The 16742-nt window shown below is 47.8% G+C and overlaps 1 protein-coding gene across 1 annotated transcript in view; it reads left to right on the forward strand.

Moving 5' to 3' along the window:
- LOC147116701 (CBY1-interacting BAR domain-containing protein 2-like) overlaps positions 1–16742 on the forward strand; it is a 43386-nt gene that overhangs the window by 2976 nt on the left and 23668 nt on the right. Inside the window, exons 2-4 of the mRNA XM_085991810.1 lie at positions 5220–5454; positions 11525–11593; positions 14430–14531. Of these exons, the coding sequence (XP_085847936.1) occupies positions 5220–5454; positions 11525–11593; positions 14430–14531 (406 nt within the window). The remainder of the gene's footprint in view (positions 1–5219; positions 5455–11524; positions 11594–14429; positions 14532–16742) is intronic.

The raw sequence follows: 16742 nt of genomic DNA on the forward strand, positions 1-16742 counted from the left end.
AGCTTTGCATTTATATAGCGCCTTTCACAACCTCAGTATGCCCAATGAATTACTTTTTGAAGTGTGGTCACTGTTGTAATGTAGGAAACGTGGCAGCCAATTTGCGCACAGCAAGCTCCCACAAACAGCAATGTGATAATGTCCAGATAATCTGTTTTAGTGATAAATATTGGCCAGGACAACAGGGAGAACTCCCCTGCTCTTCTTCGAAATAGTGCCATGGGATCTTTTACCTGAGAGGGCAGACGGGGCCTCGATTTAACGTCTCATCCGAAAGACGGCACCTCCGACAGTGCAGCTCTCCCTCAGCACTGCACTGCTGTATCAGCCTAGATTTTTGTGCTCAAATCTCTGGAGTGAGACTTGAACCTACAACCTTCATGACTCAGAGGCGAGGGTGCCACCCACTGAGCTGTGGCTGGCACCAGTTCGTATACAGAAGCCTAGGGTTGAGTGTGTAAATCTCTGCTGGATTGTGCATTGTGTGTTATAAACACTATTGTAACAACTCAGATTTGAATACAAGTCTCAAATAACCACAAACAAGGAAAGTGACCAGGAGGACAGGTTTGAAAACAGTGTCAAATTAAATACTCTAAACCAGTGTTATCAAGCTTTCATCTAGGTGGGCTACATACCATGGAGCCTGGGGGGTCAAGAGGCACAATTAAAGTTTAAATCCATGTTCTCATTAAGCTGTATGGCCTCGAAATTCAGTGGGCTGCGCCACCAGTTAGCACCTAAAGAGGGCACTCAGTGGCTTTAGCGCCACTGGCCACGCCTCCCGCGATATTTAGCTGGGGCGCTAATGGCGGCGTTAGTCTGTTGTGCTGTGCCGCCACCGATGACGTCATCGGTGTGCGCAGCGCCCCGCTACCGCCCCGATCGCGATATTTGGCAGCGACTGCCTCTGTAGCGCCGTTCGCAAACGGCGCCCGGTTCACGGGGCCTACCTGTGGCGGCAGTGGCGCAAATTAAGGTGGAGGTGCGGGGCGGCCGTTTTTTTCGGCGGCCGCCTGCCAGCACCTCCGTCCCTGGCCTCCTGATCGACCCCCGCGGCATTGCCGGCTGTTTTCCGAGAGCCCGGCACTTCTCCTCGGTGCCGGGCTCTTTTGCCGGCACTCGCGATCTCCGATCGCGCTGGTGCAGGCCCCTCCCCCTTAAGAATGGGAGGAAGGCCTGCAGTACCGCAGCGCGCCGTGCCGCAGCGTGTGGCGCTGCGGCACGTAGCGCTGTGATATTCAGTTTCAGCGCCCTAAGAGGGACGCGGGGCGCCTCGAGCCTCGCCCCGTGTCCCTCTTGGGGCGCTCAAGCTGAATTTCCGGCGGTCGCAACTGCTCCGAACGCTGCGCTAAATCCGGCGCCCAGGCGAGCTTGGCGCCCCGTTTGCGGCTCCACCCAATTTCTCCCCCGCTGTTGCTGCAAAGTGATCGAAGTGCTCTGATTAAGGACTCTGTTCGTCAATGAGGCAACAACAACTTGTATTTATATAGCGCCTTTAACGTAGTAAAACATCCCACGGTGCTTCACAGGAGTGTTATAAAACAAAATTTGACACTGACCCACGTAAGGAGATATTAGGCCAGGGTTAGGTTTTAAGGAGCATCTTAAAGGGGGAGAGAGAGGTAGAGAGGTTTAGGGAGGGAATTCCAGAGTTGAGGGCCTTGGAACAATTAAAATTGGGGGGTGCTCAATAACAGCCCTTTCCAAACCTCCAGCTCCACCAATGTGCCTGATCTCGGCCACGCTGCTGTGGAGTGGGAGGGAGCAATACCTCCAGGCTGCTTCTGCACGTCTCTGAACGGTCGGCTTCAGACCGGAGCAGATGCCCCACTGCCTGGCTGCGGTTAAGGAAGGAGTTGCAGAAAGCCCCAAAAAGGAGGAGGGAAAAATACCTTCAAGATCAAAAGCAGTAAATTCCCAATATCCAGTGGAGGATGCAAACTGCAAGAGGGAAAAAATGCAAGTTTGATACTTTATTCAAATGCAGCAGAAATATGGAAACAGCAACAGTTGTGGCAGGCTTGAAGAGGAAAAAATTGCAGGGATATGGGGAAAGAGCGGGGGAGTGGGAGTAACTGGGTTGCTCTACGAAAGAGCCGGCGCAGACTCGATGGGCCGAATGGCCTCCGTCTGTGCTGTGCTATTCTGTGATGCTATTCTATGCTTGTGAGCACTTGTTGGAGCAGAGACCCATTATCACAGGAGAACCCTTGATGTGCTGCAGGTTTAAAGCTGGTGCTTTGCTGCACTAGTCGATTACTAAAGAGGGTTTTTTTTTCTTAAGTGATGTTGGAAGGAAAAGCGGGTGGGGAGGGAGAAGTAAAGGATTTTGTCCTAATTACTACAACATGAACTGTCGATATCCACGTTGTTCCCCTTCCCAAAGAATTGCTTTCTTTCCCATCAACACTTCATTGCCTCGCTCAAGAAATAGCATGAGATTCTTGACTATATGAGCTCCCCCGATTGTCAGCTAAATGCACCGCTAATACTAAAGCAATAAGCAGACAATTCCAGGTTCAACCCATAGTCTATACTGAGCTCGGCAATCGCTACTTAGGGTGCGGCAATCCAATTAGCTTCAGCACTGCTGGGCTGCGGAAGGTTCCTGCTCCCAATGGCTAGCTGGTGACTGAGTGTGTGTGTGTGCGTACGTAGCTATTGGATGGGGATCGGTCAGGCTCAGCAGTTGGCGCCTCCTGTGATCCAACAGCCTTCCCACATAAATACTGTGGATACAAGAGCAGGTCAGAGGTTAGGTATTCTGCGGCGAGTGACTCACCTCCTGACTCCCCAAAGCCTTTCCACCATCTACAAGGTACAAGTCAGGAGTGTGATGGAATGCTCTCCACTTGCCTGGATGAGTGCAGCTCCAACAACACTCAATAAGCTCGACACCATCCAGGACAAAGCAACCCGCTTGATTGGCACCTCATCCACCATCTTAAACATTCAGTCCCTCCACCACCAGCGCACCGTGGCTGCAGTGTGTACCATCTACAAGATGCACTGCAGCAACTCGCCAAGGCTTCTTTGGCAGTATCTCCCAAACCCATGACCTCTTCCACCTAGAAGGACAAGGGCAGCAGGCGCATGGGAACACCACCACCTCCAAGTTCCCCTCCAAGTCACACACACCATCCTGACTTGGAAATATAATCGCCGATCCTTTATCGTCGCTGGGTCAAAATCCTGGAACTCCCTCCCTCACAGCACTGTGGGAGTACCTTCGCCATACGGACTGCAGCAGTTCCAGAAGGTGGCTCGCTGTCACCTTCTCGAGGGCAACTAGGGATGGGGCGATAAATGCCGGCCTTGCCAGCGACGCCCACATCCCATGAATGAATTTAAAAAAAACTCACGGCCTCGGCTCACGTGTGAAGTACGGCCAGCGGGGCGCACTATCGGAGGGCGTCCGTACCCCAGCAAGAGTTAGCATCTTCAAGAGGACAGGAAATTGAGAGAGGAGAGGGTGGGTGGTCTAATTGTAGCACCAGATGACAAACGAATCACCAGCTAAGGGGTATAGAATACCGTACATCTGGCCCAGCTGAGTGAAGCCCAGACCCCTTTGTTTCAAGCCAGCCTACACAGATACAAGAAAGAGGTGTGGTGCAGGGGGTAGGTGGAGTGAAGCAGCAAGTCCCCTATTACTGCAGATACTCAACAGCTACGAGCGATCTCATCTGACTGGCTGGCAAGTGGAAAACCAATTACGAATCCATCAGGCTCTGACAGGAGGGGAACCCTAGAGTGAGGTAAATAAATCGAGAATGTTAATGAAATTGTGCATTATAATAATTCTGTATTTGAACGAATGCATCCCTTGTAAAATAGCACAATCAATTATTTAACAGAATGCTGCAGGACATTTCTGCCCTGTTTCTTGTAAATTTAATTTGTAACAATAGGAGCCAAGTTGCAACCAAACAGCATAGAAAACTTTACAATGACACAACCAAACTATGCAGCCGAAGACGGCTGTCTCTAGCTCACAGTTTTATAAGAGTCTGTGCGGACCCCTGTGCGGACCCCTGTGCTTAGATATATTACAATCGCCCCCTGACAAGGGCTTTCTTTCTGAGGATACACTCAACAATCATTCTTAGAGGGCTTGTCAGGGTAGATGCTGAGAGGTTGTTTCCCCCCTTGGCTGGAGAGTCTAGAACTAGGGGGGCAAAGCCTCAGGATAAGGGGTCGGCCGTTTAAGGCTGAGATGAGGGCAGCATGGTGGCATAGTGGTTAGCACTGTTGCCTCACAGCGCCAGAGACCCGGGTTCGAATCCGACCTCGGGCGACTGTCTGTGTGGAGTTTGCACATTCTCCCCGTGTTTGCGTGGGTTTTCTCCGGGTGCTCCGGTTTCCTCCCACAGTCCAAAGATGTGCGGGTTAGGTTGATTGGCTATGATAAATTGACCCTTAGTGTTAGGGGGATTAAATACGTGGGGTTACAGGGATAGGGTGGGATATGTGTTGGTGTAGGGGTTACGGGGATCGGGTGGGATATGTGTCGGTGCAGGCTCGATGGGCCGAAATGGCCTCTATCTGCACTGTGTGGTTTCTGTGGTTTCTGTGGAGGAGGAATTTCTTCACTCGGAGGGTGGTGAATCTTTGGAATTCTCTGCCCCAGTGGGCTGTGGATGCTCAGGCATTGAGTATATTCAAGGCTGAGATCGATAGATTCTTGGACAGTAAGAGAATCGAGGGATTTGGAAATCCGGCAAAAAACGTTAACTCTGTTTCTCTCTCCACAGATGCTGCCTGACCGGATGAGTATTTCCAGCATTTTCTGCTTTTATTTCAGATTTCCAGCATCCGCAGTATTTTGCTTTTGTATTAGGTAATTGGAGATTTGGTTCCATCACATCCGTTGACTTCAAGAGGCCATCTGAAAGGCTAACAAATGAGTAATGGGAAACTAACGAGAAAGTGAAGAGTTGGCTCAATCTGAAATTTCCACCAGTAAGGAGGAATGATGATTGCTTTAGAAAGCAATCAATGTCTTTTTAGCCTGGATTAAGCACAGAAAAGCTTGGATCTAGCCCAACATCATTCCACTACCAAAATTCAGAATTCAGATTTAGCTGGGTTTCTAGTCTCGAGTTTCACTCATTCCTAGTTAATACCTTCCTGTGTCTCAATTTCTCACAAGTATTATCTGGAGTTGCTGCTCTCTGTCTGATGGGCGTTCCTCTTCTAATTTTTATTTTAAAAAGGGACGCTCAGGTCAAGATCATGGAAGGTACAGTGGCCAATGCCGAGAAGTATCTCGGCCAGTTCTGCACGCTCCTGGCTTCCTACACTCGGAAGAATGCCAGGCTGAGAGACAAGGTTGACCTGCTGATAAAACAGATCGTGGACTTTGCAAACACCGAGAACCCAGAGATGCAACGATGCCTCAAGGACTTTGGAGAGGAGTTGTCCAAAATTCAGGACTATCGACAGGCAGAGGTAGAAATGCTCACTGAAAAGACTGTGTTCACGGAAGTGGTCACTATTTTGTGATTATTTGCACCACACTGTGTACAGAACATTCATCAGGGGCGAAGGAATACAAGTTAATATTTATCACATGTGCAGGCATTATTGTATGCTGGAAACACAGTAATGTTAGTCTGACAGTTTGGTATATTGTCTGTTATTCACAATTTTAAAGTAATTACATTTTCTTCAATCGTCACCTTACCTGGGTCAAAGGGGAGGCAGACACTCTGCATGTAGACAATGTACACAAGAGTGCCTTAGGAGATATTGTGATTTTGTTTTTTGCCTTCATTCTGGGGAGGGGTTTGTGCATTGGAGGTAATGGGCCTTTACTCAGCATCATCTTAACTACCATTGACAGTTCAGCTGAATTCAGGAACTCGCTGTGTGGGGAACTGTTGGCATACCACTCCTTGGCGTAGGACATTCAAGCTCTAATGCAGGGTTTGTCCAAGCTTTTTTGTCTTTGTGGGTTGTACAGGTTCTTGGAGGCAATATAAAGTTTAAATCCATGCTGCAGTTCATTTGCATATATCTCAAGATGCTGATACGAACAGAGTTAGTGTTAGTGTTCCAATTCGGGACTCATTCACCAGTGATACTAAAAGCACCCCAAACTCCCAGGCCAACAACACTAACCAGAGAAGAAATGAGCACAAATAGGATTGAGTTGCCCAAGTTTCACAGCATGCATTCCAATTCAACTACAGGAAATAGTTTCTGAGTTAGAAACACACATAGTCAGTTTTTTCTTTATTATTCATCCACGGAATGTGGGCACTGTAAGGGAGGAACTACTTTTTACAGCTCATGTATACTGTAGTACTGGCAGTGACCACACCTGTATATAGCACTGAGTAGTAATCTGTACAGGCAGTTGCAGTGTGAGCCACGTTGAGTAAACACCTGTTGTACCATTCTCCGCAGTCTGTGTCTTATTATACACGGACACTGCATTGGCGACGAGGCAGGTTCGAACCTACCTGCAACTCTGCATCACCTCCCGGGGATTCGTTCTTGGAGATCAGTGGATTGGAGGTCAAGGCCAGAGACTCGGGCGTCGACCATGGGCAACCGCCCAGTCATCCAGCAGAGACTCGAGAATTGCGGGGGAGGCTGTCGAGAGCCAGGCTTGGCTTTCCAGTCGAGGTGGTCCAGCGAAACGGGCTGGTAAACCACTACCATAAGTTCTTGCCAAATTTGTCTACAATACTACACCCACTGAACACCCTACTGCAAACTGGGGTGCCATGGAAGTGGAGTGACAAATGTAGACGAGCTTTCCAGAAGAGCAAAACACTAATCACATCAAAAGAGGTATTGGCCCATTACAACCCGGCATTACCAATTCGGTTGGCATGTGATGCGTCACCCTACGGCATTGGAGCGGTGCTGTCGCACAAATTCTCGGACGGCTCAGAGAGGCCAATAGCCTTTGCGTCAGGATCACTAACCTCAGCCGAGTGTAACTACGCCCAGATTGACAGGGAGGCCCTCAGCCTAGTGTGGGGAGTGAAAAAGTTCAATCACTATCTGCACAGGCAGAAATTCACCTTGCTGACTGATCACCAGCCTCTTGTCTCCATTTTTAATCCGAAGAAGGGCGTTCCGGTGATGACTGCGCAATGACTACAAAGATGGTCACTTTTTCTAGGGGCGCACCACTATGAGATTGAATATAAGGGCACGAAACAGCATGGAAATGCTGATGGGCTATCACGCCTGCCACTGCCTACTGCGGAGGAAGCACCAGCAGTGGATCCTGTCGAAATATTCCATTCGACTATAATTGAATACCTACCGGTAACTAACGCTTGTATCGAAAAGGAAACCCGAAATGACCCGACACTGTCTCGGGTATATGATTTGACGGTGAAGGGATGGCCAGCATATGGCGACTCACTGTTACCAGCATTCTCGACAAGGAGAGAACAGCTGTCAGTGTGCCGGGGGACCTTGATGTGTGGGTCCCGAGTGGTAATTCCACCCAAGTTAAGGGATAGAGTGCTCAATGAGCTTCATGAGGGTCATCTGGGAGGGGTAAAAATGAAAAGCCTAGCCAGGGCTTATGTGTGGTGGCTGGGAATCGATAAACAAATCGAGGACCTGACCAAGAGCTGCTCAGGATGACAGAGAGTCCAAAATGCACCACCACAGGCCCCTCTACACCCATGGGAGTGGCCCTCATCTCCATGGCAACGGGTGCATATTGATTTTGCTGGTCCATTCATGGACTCAATGTTTTTAATAGCCGTGGATGCGCACTCGAAATGGTCTGAGGTCATCAAAATGTCCTCCACCACCACGGAAAAAACTATTGCAGTCTTATGGACCATTTTTGCCAGGAATGGCTTGCCAGAACAGATTTGCTCCGACAACGGACCACAGTTTGTGTCCGAAGAGTTCCGGAGGTTCTTGAAAAAGAATGGGGTAAGGCATTACACATCCGCCCTGTATCATCCAGCCACAAATGGATTGGCTGAGAGGTTCGTACAAACCTTTAAGAAGGCAATAAAGGCTATGTACAATGACAACATTCCGCTGCAGCACAAGGTGGACAATTTCCTGTTCGCCTACTGGAATGCGACACATGCAGTCACCAACCAGGCCCCAGCCATGATGTTCTTTAACTGAAGGTTAAGATCTCGCCTGGATTTGCTCAGACCAAATGTACGAAGAGATGTTGAGAGTAAGCAATTCCAGCACATCCATGAGAAGCCAACAAGGAGCTTCAATGTAGGGCAACCAGTCTTGGCCCGCGACTACCGAACAGAAAAATGGCAGCCAGGGATGATATGCACATGGCAGGGCCCACTAATGTACACAGTGGACGTTGGGGAGAGCATCGTGAGATGCCATGCTGACCAGATCCTAGAGTCACAGGAACAAGTCAACCCCATGCCTCGCCCATACGTACCTGGTGATGAACCCGACGTACAGGTCGCATCTACCCCAGAAACAGCAGCATCGGAAGCTGATGAACCAACCGACGACAGGGGGCCAGAATCGCCTCCGCACCAAGAGCAAGACACTCGGGAAAGACGCTATCCAGAAAGGATCAGGAAGCCTCCCCAAAGACTGAATATATAAATAGACTATTTTCAGCTCATGTTGCATGTTAAAAGTGTTAATTGTAATTAGTTTGATATTTAATTGTTAAATGAGTGTTATGGTACTGTTAATCTAAAAGGGGAGGAATTGTAATGTATGTACCTTTAAGGGAGGAACTACTTTTTACAGCTCATGTATACTGTAATACCGGCAGTGACCACACCTGTATATAGCACTGAGTAGTAATCTGTACAGGCAGTTGCAGTGTGAGCCACGTTGAGTAAACACTTGTTGTACCGTTCTCCGCAGTCTGTGTCTTATTATACAGGGACACTACAGGCACCGCTGGCAAAGCCAGCATTTACCATCCCTATTGTGCTCAGGAAGGAAGGTGAGCCACCTTCTTGACTACTGAGTGGCTTGCTAGGCCACTTCAGAGGGGCAGTCAAGAGTCAACCACATAGCTGTGGGTCTGGAGTCACATATAGGCCAGACCGGGTAAGGACAACAGGTTTCCTTCACCTATAGGACATTAGTGAACCAGATGGGATTCTACAACAATCCAATAGTTTCATGGCTACCTTTACTGACTCGAGCTTTTTATTCCAGATTTATTTAATTAACTGAATTTAAATTCCACAGCTGGCTATGGTGGGATTTGAACTCATTGATTGCTGGAATCATTACTCCAGGCCTCTAGATTACTAGTCAAGTAACATAACCACTATGGTACCATTCCCATTTTAGGTGATGCGCAGCACCTGAAATCAATACAGTACCTTCGGAATGGAGAATTGGAAAAAAAACTTATTTGAAATAACGTTGGGGAAATAACATTGGAGAGTGCAAGAGTAGCAAGTCGACCCTCCATTCAGCATAACAGAACTTAAGCTCTACACTTTTGTTATCTCATCACATCACTAACATTCAAATAGCGAGAGAGAAAGAAGCCACTAATGTTGGAAATCGAGAATAAATGTTGAAAGATTTCAGTAGGTCATTCAGCATCTGAAAGAGAAAGGTTAATGGACGTTCTGATGAAGGACCAAACATTCTGAAGAAGGACTCCAGTCAAAACATCAGCCTATCCTTTTCCTTTCGGATACTAACTGACCTGTTGTGCAATTCCAGTATTTTGATGCAAAGTCCTGAAGGCCATTTGGCAGCAAGATTGCCAGAAGACTCTATCTCAGTTTCCTTACATCAGATCTCCACTAATGTGGACGTATTCAGCACTTGGCAGCTTTGGAATGTAGTAATGAAGTTGCTTGATTTGTGAATCTGTAGATGCTATTCTGAGTTCCAGAACCAGCAGGCACTTGAACCCGCTCATCATTCTACTAAAGTAAATCTTGAAATGAAACAAATGTTTGGCCCACAAAACCAGCTCCGTCCAAAGAACGTGCACAATCTATTTTATCAGAGCCTTCACCCCACTCATTTGATCTCCATAATGGGATTGTAAACTCATGGGGCTCGATTTTCCAAGCCCTGAGGAGGCGGGTTTGGAGGCGGGAGTGGTGGGAAAATTTTTTACAACAATCCAATAGTTTCATGGCCACGATTACTGACTCGAGCTTTTTATTCCAGATTTATTTAATTAACTGAATTTAAATTCCACAGCAGAATCGGGGGGGCAGGAACCCATCCCGCCCCCAACCCGCCTCCGTGCCAATGTCCCAGGAGGCGGGTATCCGACCTGTGCTGGGAGCCGCCTCCCCGAGGCAGCTAGGGGATTAGTGCCAATTAACTGCCTGTTAACAGGCAGTTTTTTGCCTAATCCCTATTTTTAGCCCTGAAGTGTGGGCTGTCCGATGGCTCCGAACCACGCCAAGTTAGCGAGGCGGACCGTCGGTCTGCAGGGGTTGGAGGGGTCGAGATGTTCGGTGTGCAGGTGAGTGATGGGTGCATATGTGCAGAGGTAAGTGTGTGAGGTAAGTGTAAAGTGTTTTAATAAGTTTTACTTACCTTTACTTTCTCCTGCAGGCTTCCTTCCTTCAGTTCTCGGGAGTCCCTCAGCTCACCGGCACAGAAAGCAGAATGGCCGCTGAACTGTCAAAAGCTGCAGCATTCTGCTTTCTGGTCTGGAGAGATCTCTAACTGAGTCTGAGTAGAAGGACTCAAGTTAGAATGCAGATTGTCAGTGTTTGACAGCTTCACAGAGCCGTCAAACGCTGATTTTTCATCTGTCAAAAGCTCTTGACAGATGAAATGTCAATCGTTGATGTCACCAGTAACCAGGTGTCCCTTAATTGGCCTGCTGAGCCCGCTGGGCGGGCTTAACAAGGTCAATCAAGGGAAAGTAGCGTGGGTTGGCCACAAGTCGATGGAGGCGGGACTACAACCCAAAAAGTGGGAGTCCCGCCTCCAAAAGCTCCCCATTGACAAAATCGAGCCTATGATCTCTAGTCCAGTACCATAACCATTGGCCTACCATACCCTGCCTTTTAAGAAAAACCTCAGGAGGGCAAGGGAATAAGTGAAATCTAGATTTTTTTCATAAGCAAATGGTCACAGTCCAAAAATAATTGACAGTAATCAGCTTTCACTGGGTTGAGACCAATGCACCCCCCCCCCCGCAAGGTGCGCAGCCACGCAGCTGCGCAGTAATCTCAAAGGACCCCCGCAGGCCGCTCACCAGTGTTTACACTGGAAATACCGCGCATGCGCAGAAATTTAAAGGGACCACGCATTAAAAAGAAACAGGCCGCGCGGAACAAAGCGCAGCTCACAGGGAACGTTGGTTGAGACGTCCTACTCCTATGAAAAGTGAGGTGCTCAGGGAGACTGCGGATATCAGATGATACGAGGTGATTATCACAATACAGAAGATAATTACCACATGAGGGATTTAGTCATAGAGTGAAAAGAAATGCTTATATCATTGCTAAGTCACATTTTTGTGTCATAACTTCAATTAAGTTCGCTTCACAAGATTGGTCATTAATATAATTCTTTATTTGCTTTCCTCCCCGAATCATTTTAGGTGGAAAGATTGGATTTCAAGGTTATTGGGCCACTAAAGGCATACGGTCCGCTGACAAAATCCAAACGGGTATACTGCTTCTTCATTGCTATTTAATCTGTGTTATTGCACTTTTCTGCAGTAATGCTTCCAATTAATCAAAAAGTCAAATTCTTCTCACATCCAGCTACCAAAAGCTTCAGTAAAATAACAACTTGCATTTATATAGACCCTTTAACGTAGTAAATCGTCCCAACGTGCTTCACAGGAGCGATTATCAGACAAAATTTGACAGCGAGCCGCATAAGGAGAAGTTAGGACAGGTGACCAAATGCTTGGTCAAAGAGGTAGGTTTTAAGGAGTGTCTTAAAGGAGGAGAGCGAGGTAGAGAGGCAGAGAGGTTTAGGGAGGGAATTCCAGAGCTTAGGGCCTAGGCAGCTGAAGGCACGGCCGTCAATGGTGGAGTGAAGAAAATCACAAGAGGCCAGAATTGGAGGAGCGCAGAGATCTCAGAGCATTGTAGGGCTGGAGGAAGTTACAGAGATAGGGAGAGGCGAGGCCATGGAGGGATTTGAAAACAAGGATGAGAATTTTTAAATCAAGTCGTTGCCGGACTGGGTGCCAATGTAGGTCAGCGAGCACAGGGGCGATGGATGAACGGGACTTGGTGCGGGATACAGGCAGCAGGGTTTTGGATGAGCTCAAGTTTACGGAGGGGGAAAGCTGGGAGGCCGGCCAGGATGCATTCGAGCATCACCGTCACAGCCTGTTCATGTTAACCAAAAATGACTGGTGTCTATTGCTGTGGAATTTTTTTGACCCCTCCAAGTACTGTGGTCGTCTGCTGTTGTGGCAACATCTGTGATTCAGACCATTTGGCCTCTTGGCTGGAGGAGACGCAGTCAGGGAGGGTGAAACAATGGGGAGGAGACAGAGGACAACAAAATGACTGCTGACTAATAAAAGAAAAGAAACCTGCAAATGCTGGAAAGCAATGTTCTCCTTGGAGCAGAGAAGGCTAAGAGGAGATTTGATAGCGGTGTTTAAAATCATGAAGCGTTTAGATAGAGTAAATAAAGAGAAACTGTTTCCAATGGCTGAAGGGTCGATAACCAGAGGGCACAGATTTCAGGTGATTGGCAAAGGAACCAGAGGGAACATGAGGAGAAACCTTTTTACTCAGCGAGTGGTTAGGATTTGGCATGCACTGTCTGATAGGACAGTGGATACAGATTCAATAGTAGCCTTCAAAGGGGAATTGGATAAATGCTTGAAGGAGAAAACATTTCAGGGATATGGGGAAAGAGCAGGGGGAGTGGGACTAACTGGATTGCTCTTCGAAAGAGCCAGCGCAGACTCGATGGGCCGAATGGCCTCCTTCTGTGCTGTACTATTCTATGATTTTATGATTCAAACATTAACAGAAATTGCTGGAAATGCAGTGCAAGACAATGCCATCTGTAAAGAGAAAAGCGGGTTTATCATTTTTGGGTATAATCTTTCCTTCAGAACTGAAAGTTGAAAGATAACCAGCCTTCAAGTAAGGCTGGTGAAACTCCAGGCAGAGAGAGGATCTCAATGGGTTGGACAACCTGGAAACTGCTTAATTGAAAACTGTTAGATGATACAAAAGATCATCTCAGTGAGGCAATAAAATGATATTAAAAGAACATGCAAATAGTCAAGGCCATGGAAAGGTGTGGAAAAGACCCATGGAGGTAAAAAAAAGCAAGATTGGACAAAATTGGTGGTGGGAATAGGAAATTTTGGAAACATGCAATGGGCTCTGGATGCAGACACCCCCACCCTCGCCCCCCCACTCCCTCCCAAACAAGACTATGTTCTGACAAGGGGGTTTGTATCTAAAATGTTACCCTGCCTCCCTTCCTTCGCACAGCGACAGCTGGAAAGAAAAGGGTTGATATATCTAAGGTGTAACGTGTTGAGGTTCAGAGGGCTTCACAGACCTGAAGAGTGCCCAGGAGAAGCTTGCATTTAGCTGCAACAGTGTAAGAAGCCCAAGGTGGAGGTGTCCGAGTGGGAATGACAGGGAGAGTTATTCAAGTGGCAGGCCACAGGGAAGTCAGGGTCAGCCCGGGGGACAGGATAAAAGATGGTCACCTAATCTGCATTTGGCTTCCTTGATGTAGAGACGACTGCACCACGATCACCGAATACAGTATACTAGATTGGAGGAAATATATGTAAATTGCTGTCTCACACCTGGTAGGGGAGGAGGTGAATGAAAGGGTGTTGCATCCGCTGTGGTTGCATGGGAAGGGGCCAAGGGAAGGGCATCTGGAAGTAGGAGTGGTGGAAGAGTATCATGAAGGGAATGGTCCCCACCAGAAAGTGAAGAGGGGAGAGGAAGGGCGGATGTGTTCGGCGGCAGAACCACATTGTAGGTGACAGAAATGATCTGATAAGCTGGTGAATATAAAGGCTGGTGGGGTGGAAGGTGAGGACAAGAAGGACCCTGTCATTGTCGTGAGTGCCAAGAAGGAGGGGGGAATGGGGTAGAGGGACAGACAATTGGGTAAACGTGGTCAAGGGTCCTGCAACCACCGCGGAGGGGAAATCGCCACTGAAGAAAGAGTACATTCCAGAAGCTCTGGTGTAGAAAGTGAAGCCATCGGTGCAGAACAAAGATGGAGAACATTTTCTCAAAGGGAAGAGTGCTTTTATAGGACATGAATGAATGTGGGCAAAGCATAATCCAGGTAATTTGGGGAATTAGTGGGTTTCTAACAGATGTCTATGGAATTCCCACATTACTCACCAAGCAGTTCCAAAAGGTTTACTCTATACAATTGAATTAGAGTTCCTGACACAACATTCGCTTCTTAGAATAGTGCTTTATAAAAGATTATACATTTCATTGTTTTGCAAAAGCACTGTAATCATTTTTTTTCTTTATCTAAATCAGGCAGACATCAAAAAATTTAACAGTGCCAGAAATCGTGAAATGAAAGAACTGGAAAACCTGCAAAAGGTGAAACAGAAGAACCCTTCCGACAGGCAAGGGATTGTATCCTTTCTGAAAGGTCTGCCCTCAAGGGTAGAGAGTTTAAAGAAAAAAATGACCTGCATTTATTCAACTTTTAAAACAATGGCAAGCATTTATGACTTCAAGCATCAGAACTTTATATACTGAAAGAGTTGTCTTAACTCTGAGTTGATCGATATGCCTGGGTCGCCTGAGGTAGCACCACCTCTCCCAGATCCCAACTAAGTCCTACAGCAATGTTCCACTGTCCCCTTTGGTCACCAGATCCTTTTCGAGTACAGGAGCAAGGATGTGTTGCTGCATTTGTACAGGGCCTTGGTGAGACCACACCTTGAGTATTGTGTGCAGTTTTGGTCGCCTTATCTGAGGAAGGATGTTCTTGCCATGGAGGGAGTGCAGCGAAGATTCACCAGACTGATACCTGGGATGGCAGGAATGACGTATGAGGAGAGATTGGGTCGGTTGGGCTTGTACTCACTGGAGTTTAGAAGAATGAGAGGGGATCTCATTGAAACTTATAAAATTCTAACAGGACTAGACAGACTAGATGCAGGAAGGATGTTCCCGATGGCGGGGGAGTCCAGAACCAGGGGTCACAGTCTAAGGATAAGGGGTAAGCCATTTAGGACAGAGATGAGGAGGAATTTCTTCACCCAGAGAGTGGTGAACCTGTGGAATTCTCTACCACAGAAGGCAGTTGAGGCCAATTCATTAAATATATTCAAGAAGGAGTTAGATATATTTCTTAAGGCTAAAGGGATCAAGGGATATGGGGAGAAAGCAAAGTGGACTGGGATCAGCTACTTGTAGGAAAATCCACATCAGAGCAGTGGGAGTCATTCAGAAAGGAAATGGAGAGAGTACAGCGCCAACATGTTCCCGTAAAGGTCAAGGGTGGGACTAACAAGTCCAGGGAACCCTGGGTGTCAAGGGATATACAAGAATGGATTAGGAAAAAAAGGGAGGCTTTTGGCAGATACAAAGGACTAAAAACAGTGGAAGCCCTAGAGGAGTATAGAAAGTGCAGGTGAGTACTTAAAAAAGAAATTAGGAAAGCGAAGAGGGGGAATGAAAAAACACTGGCGGGCAAAATAAGTATATTAAGGGCAAGAGGATAACCAGGGAAAGAGTAGAGCCCATTAAGGACCAAAGTGGCAATCTGTGTGTAGAGCCGGAAGATGTAGGTGAGGTTTTAAATGAATATTTTGCATCTGTGTTCACTATGGAGAAGGACGATGTAGGCATAGAAATCAGGCAGGGGGATTGTGATATACTTGAACAAATTAGCATTGAGAGGGAGGAGGTACTAGTGGTTTTAGCGGGCTTAAAAGTGGATAAATCCCCAGGCCCAGACAAGATGTATCCCAGGCTACTGTGTGAGGCAAGGGAAGAGATTGCAAGGGCTCTGACACAAATTTTCAGAACCTCTCTGGCCACAGGGGAGGTGCCAGAGGACTGGAGGACAGCTATGTAGTACCACTATTCCAGTACCAAAATCCACGACAAGGCCTTGGACAACGTGGACCACTTTCCATACCTCGGGAGCCTACTGTCAACAAGGGCAGACGTCGACGATGAAGTCCAACACCGCTTTCAGTATGCCAGTGCAGCCTTCGGTCGCCTGAGGAAGCGAGTGTTTGAAGACCAGGACCTCAAACCCGGCACTAAGCTCATGGTCTACAGGGCAGCAGTGGTTCCCGCCCTGCTGTATGCCTCAGAGACATGGACCATGTACAGCAGGCACCTCAAAGCACTGGAGAGGTACCACCAACGCTGCCTCCACAAGATCCTGCAAATCCAACGTCAGTGTTCTTGCTCAGGCCAACATCCCCAGCATTGAAGCTTTGACCACGCTCAATCAGCTCCGATGGACGGGTCACATTGTCCACATGCCCGATACAAGACTCCCAAAACAAGCGCTCTACTCGGAGCCCCGGCATGGCAAGAGAGCCCCAGGTGGGCAGAGGAAACGCTTCAAGGACACCCTCAAAGCCTCCTTGAAAAAGTGTAACATCCCCATTGACAACTGGGAATCCCTGGCCCAAGACTGCACAAAGTGAAGGAGAAGCATCGGGGAAGGTGCCGAACACATCGAGTCTCTTCGCCAGGAGCAAGCGGAAGCCAAGCGCAAACAGCGGAAGGAGCATACGTCAACCCAAGCACCCCACCCACCCGCCTCTTCAACCACCGCCTGCCCCACCTGTGACAGAGACTGCATTGGACTCATCAGTC

Source organism: Somniosus microcephalus, chromosome 6 (genome assembly GCF_052327205.1).
Source record: "Somniosus microcephalus isolate GS21.2 chromosome 6, FLI_Smic_1.0, whole genome shotgun sequence".
NCBI lineage: Eukaryota > Metazoa > Chordata > Chondrichthyes > Squaliformes > Somniosidae > Somniosus > Somniosus microcephalus.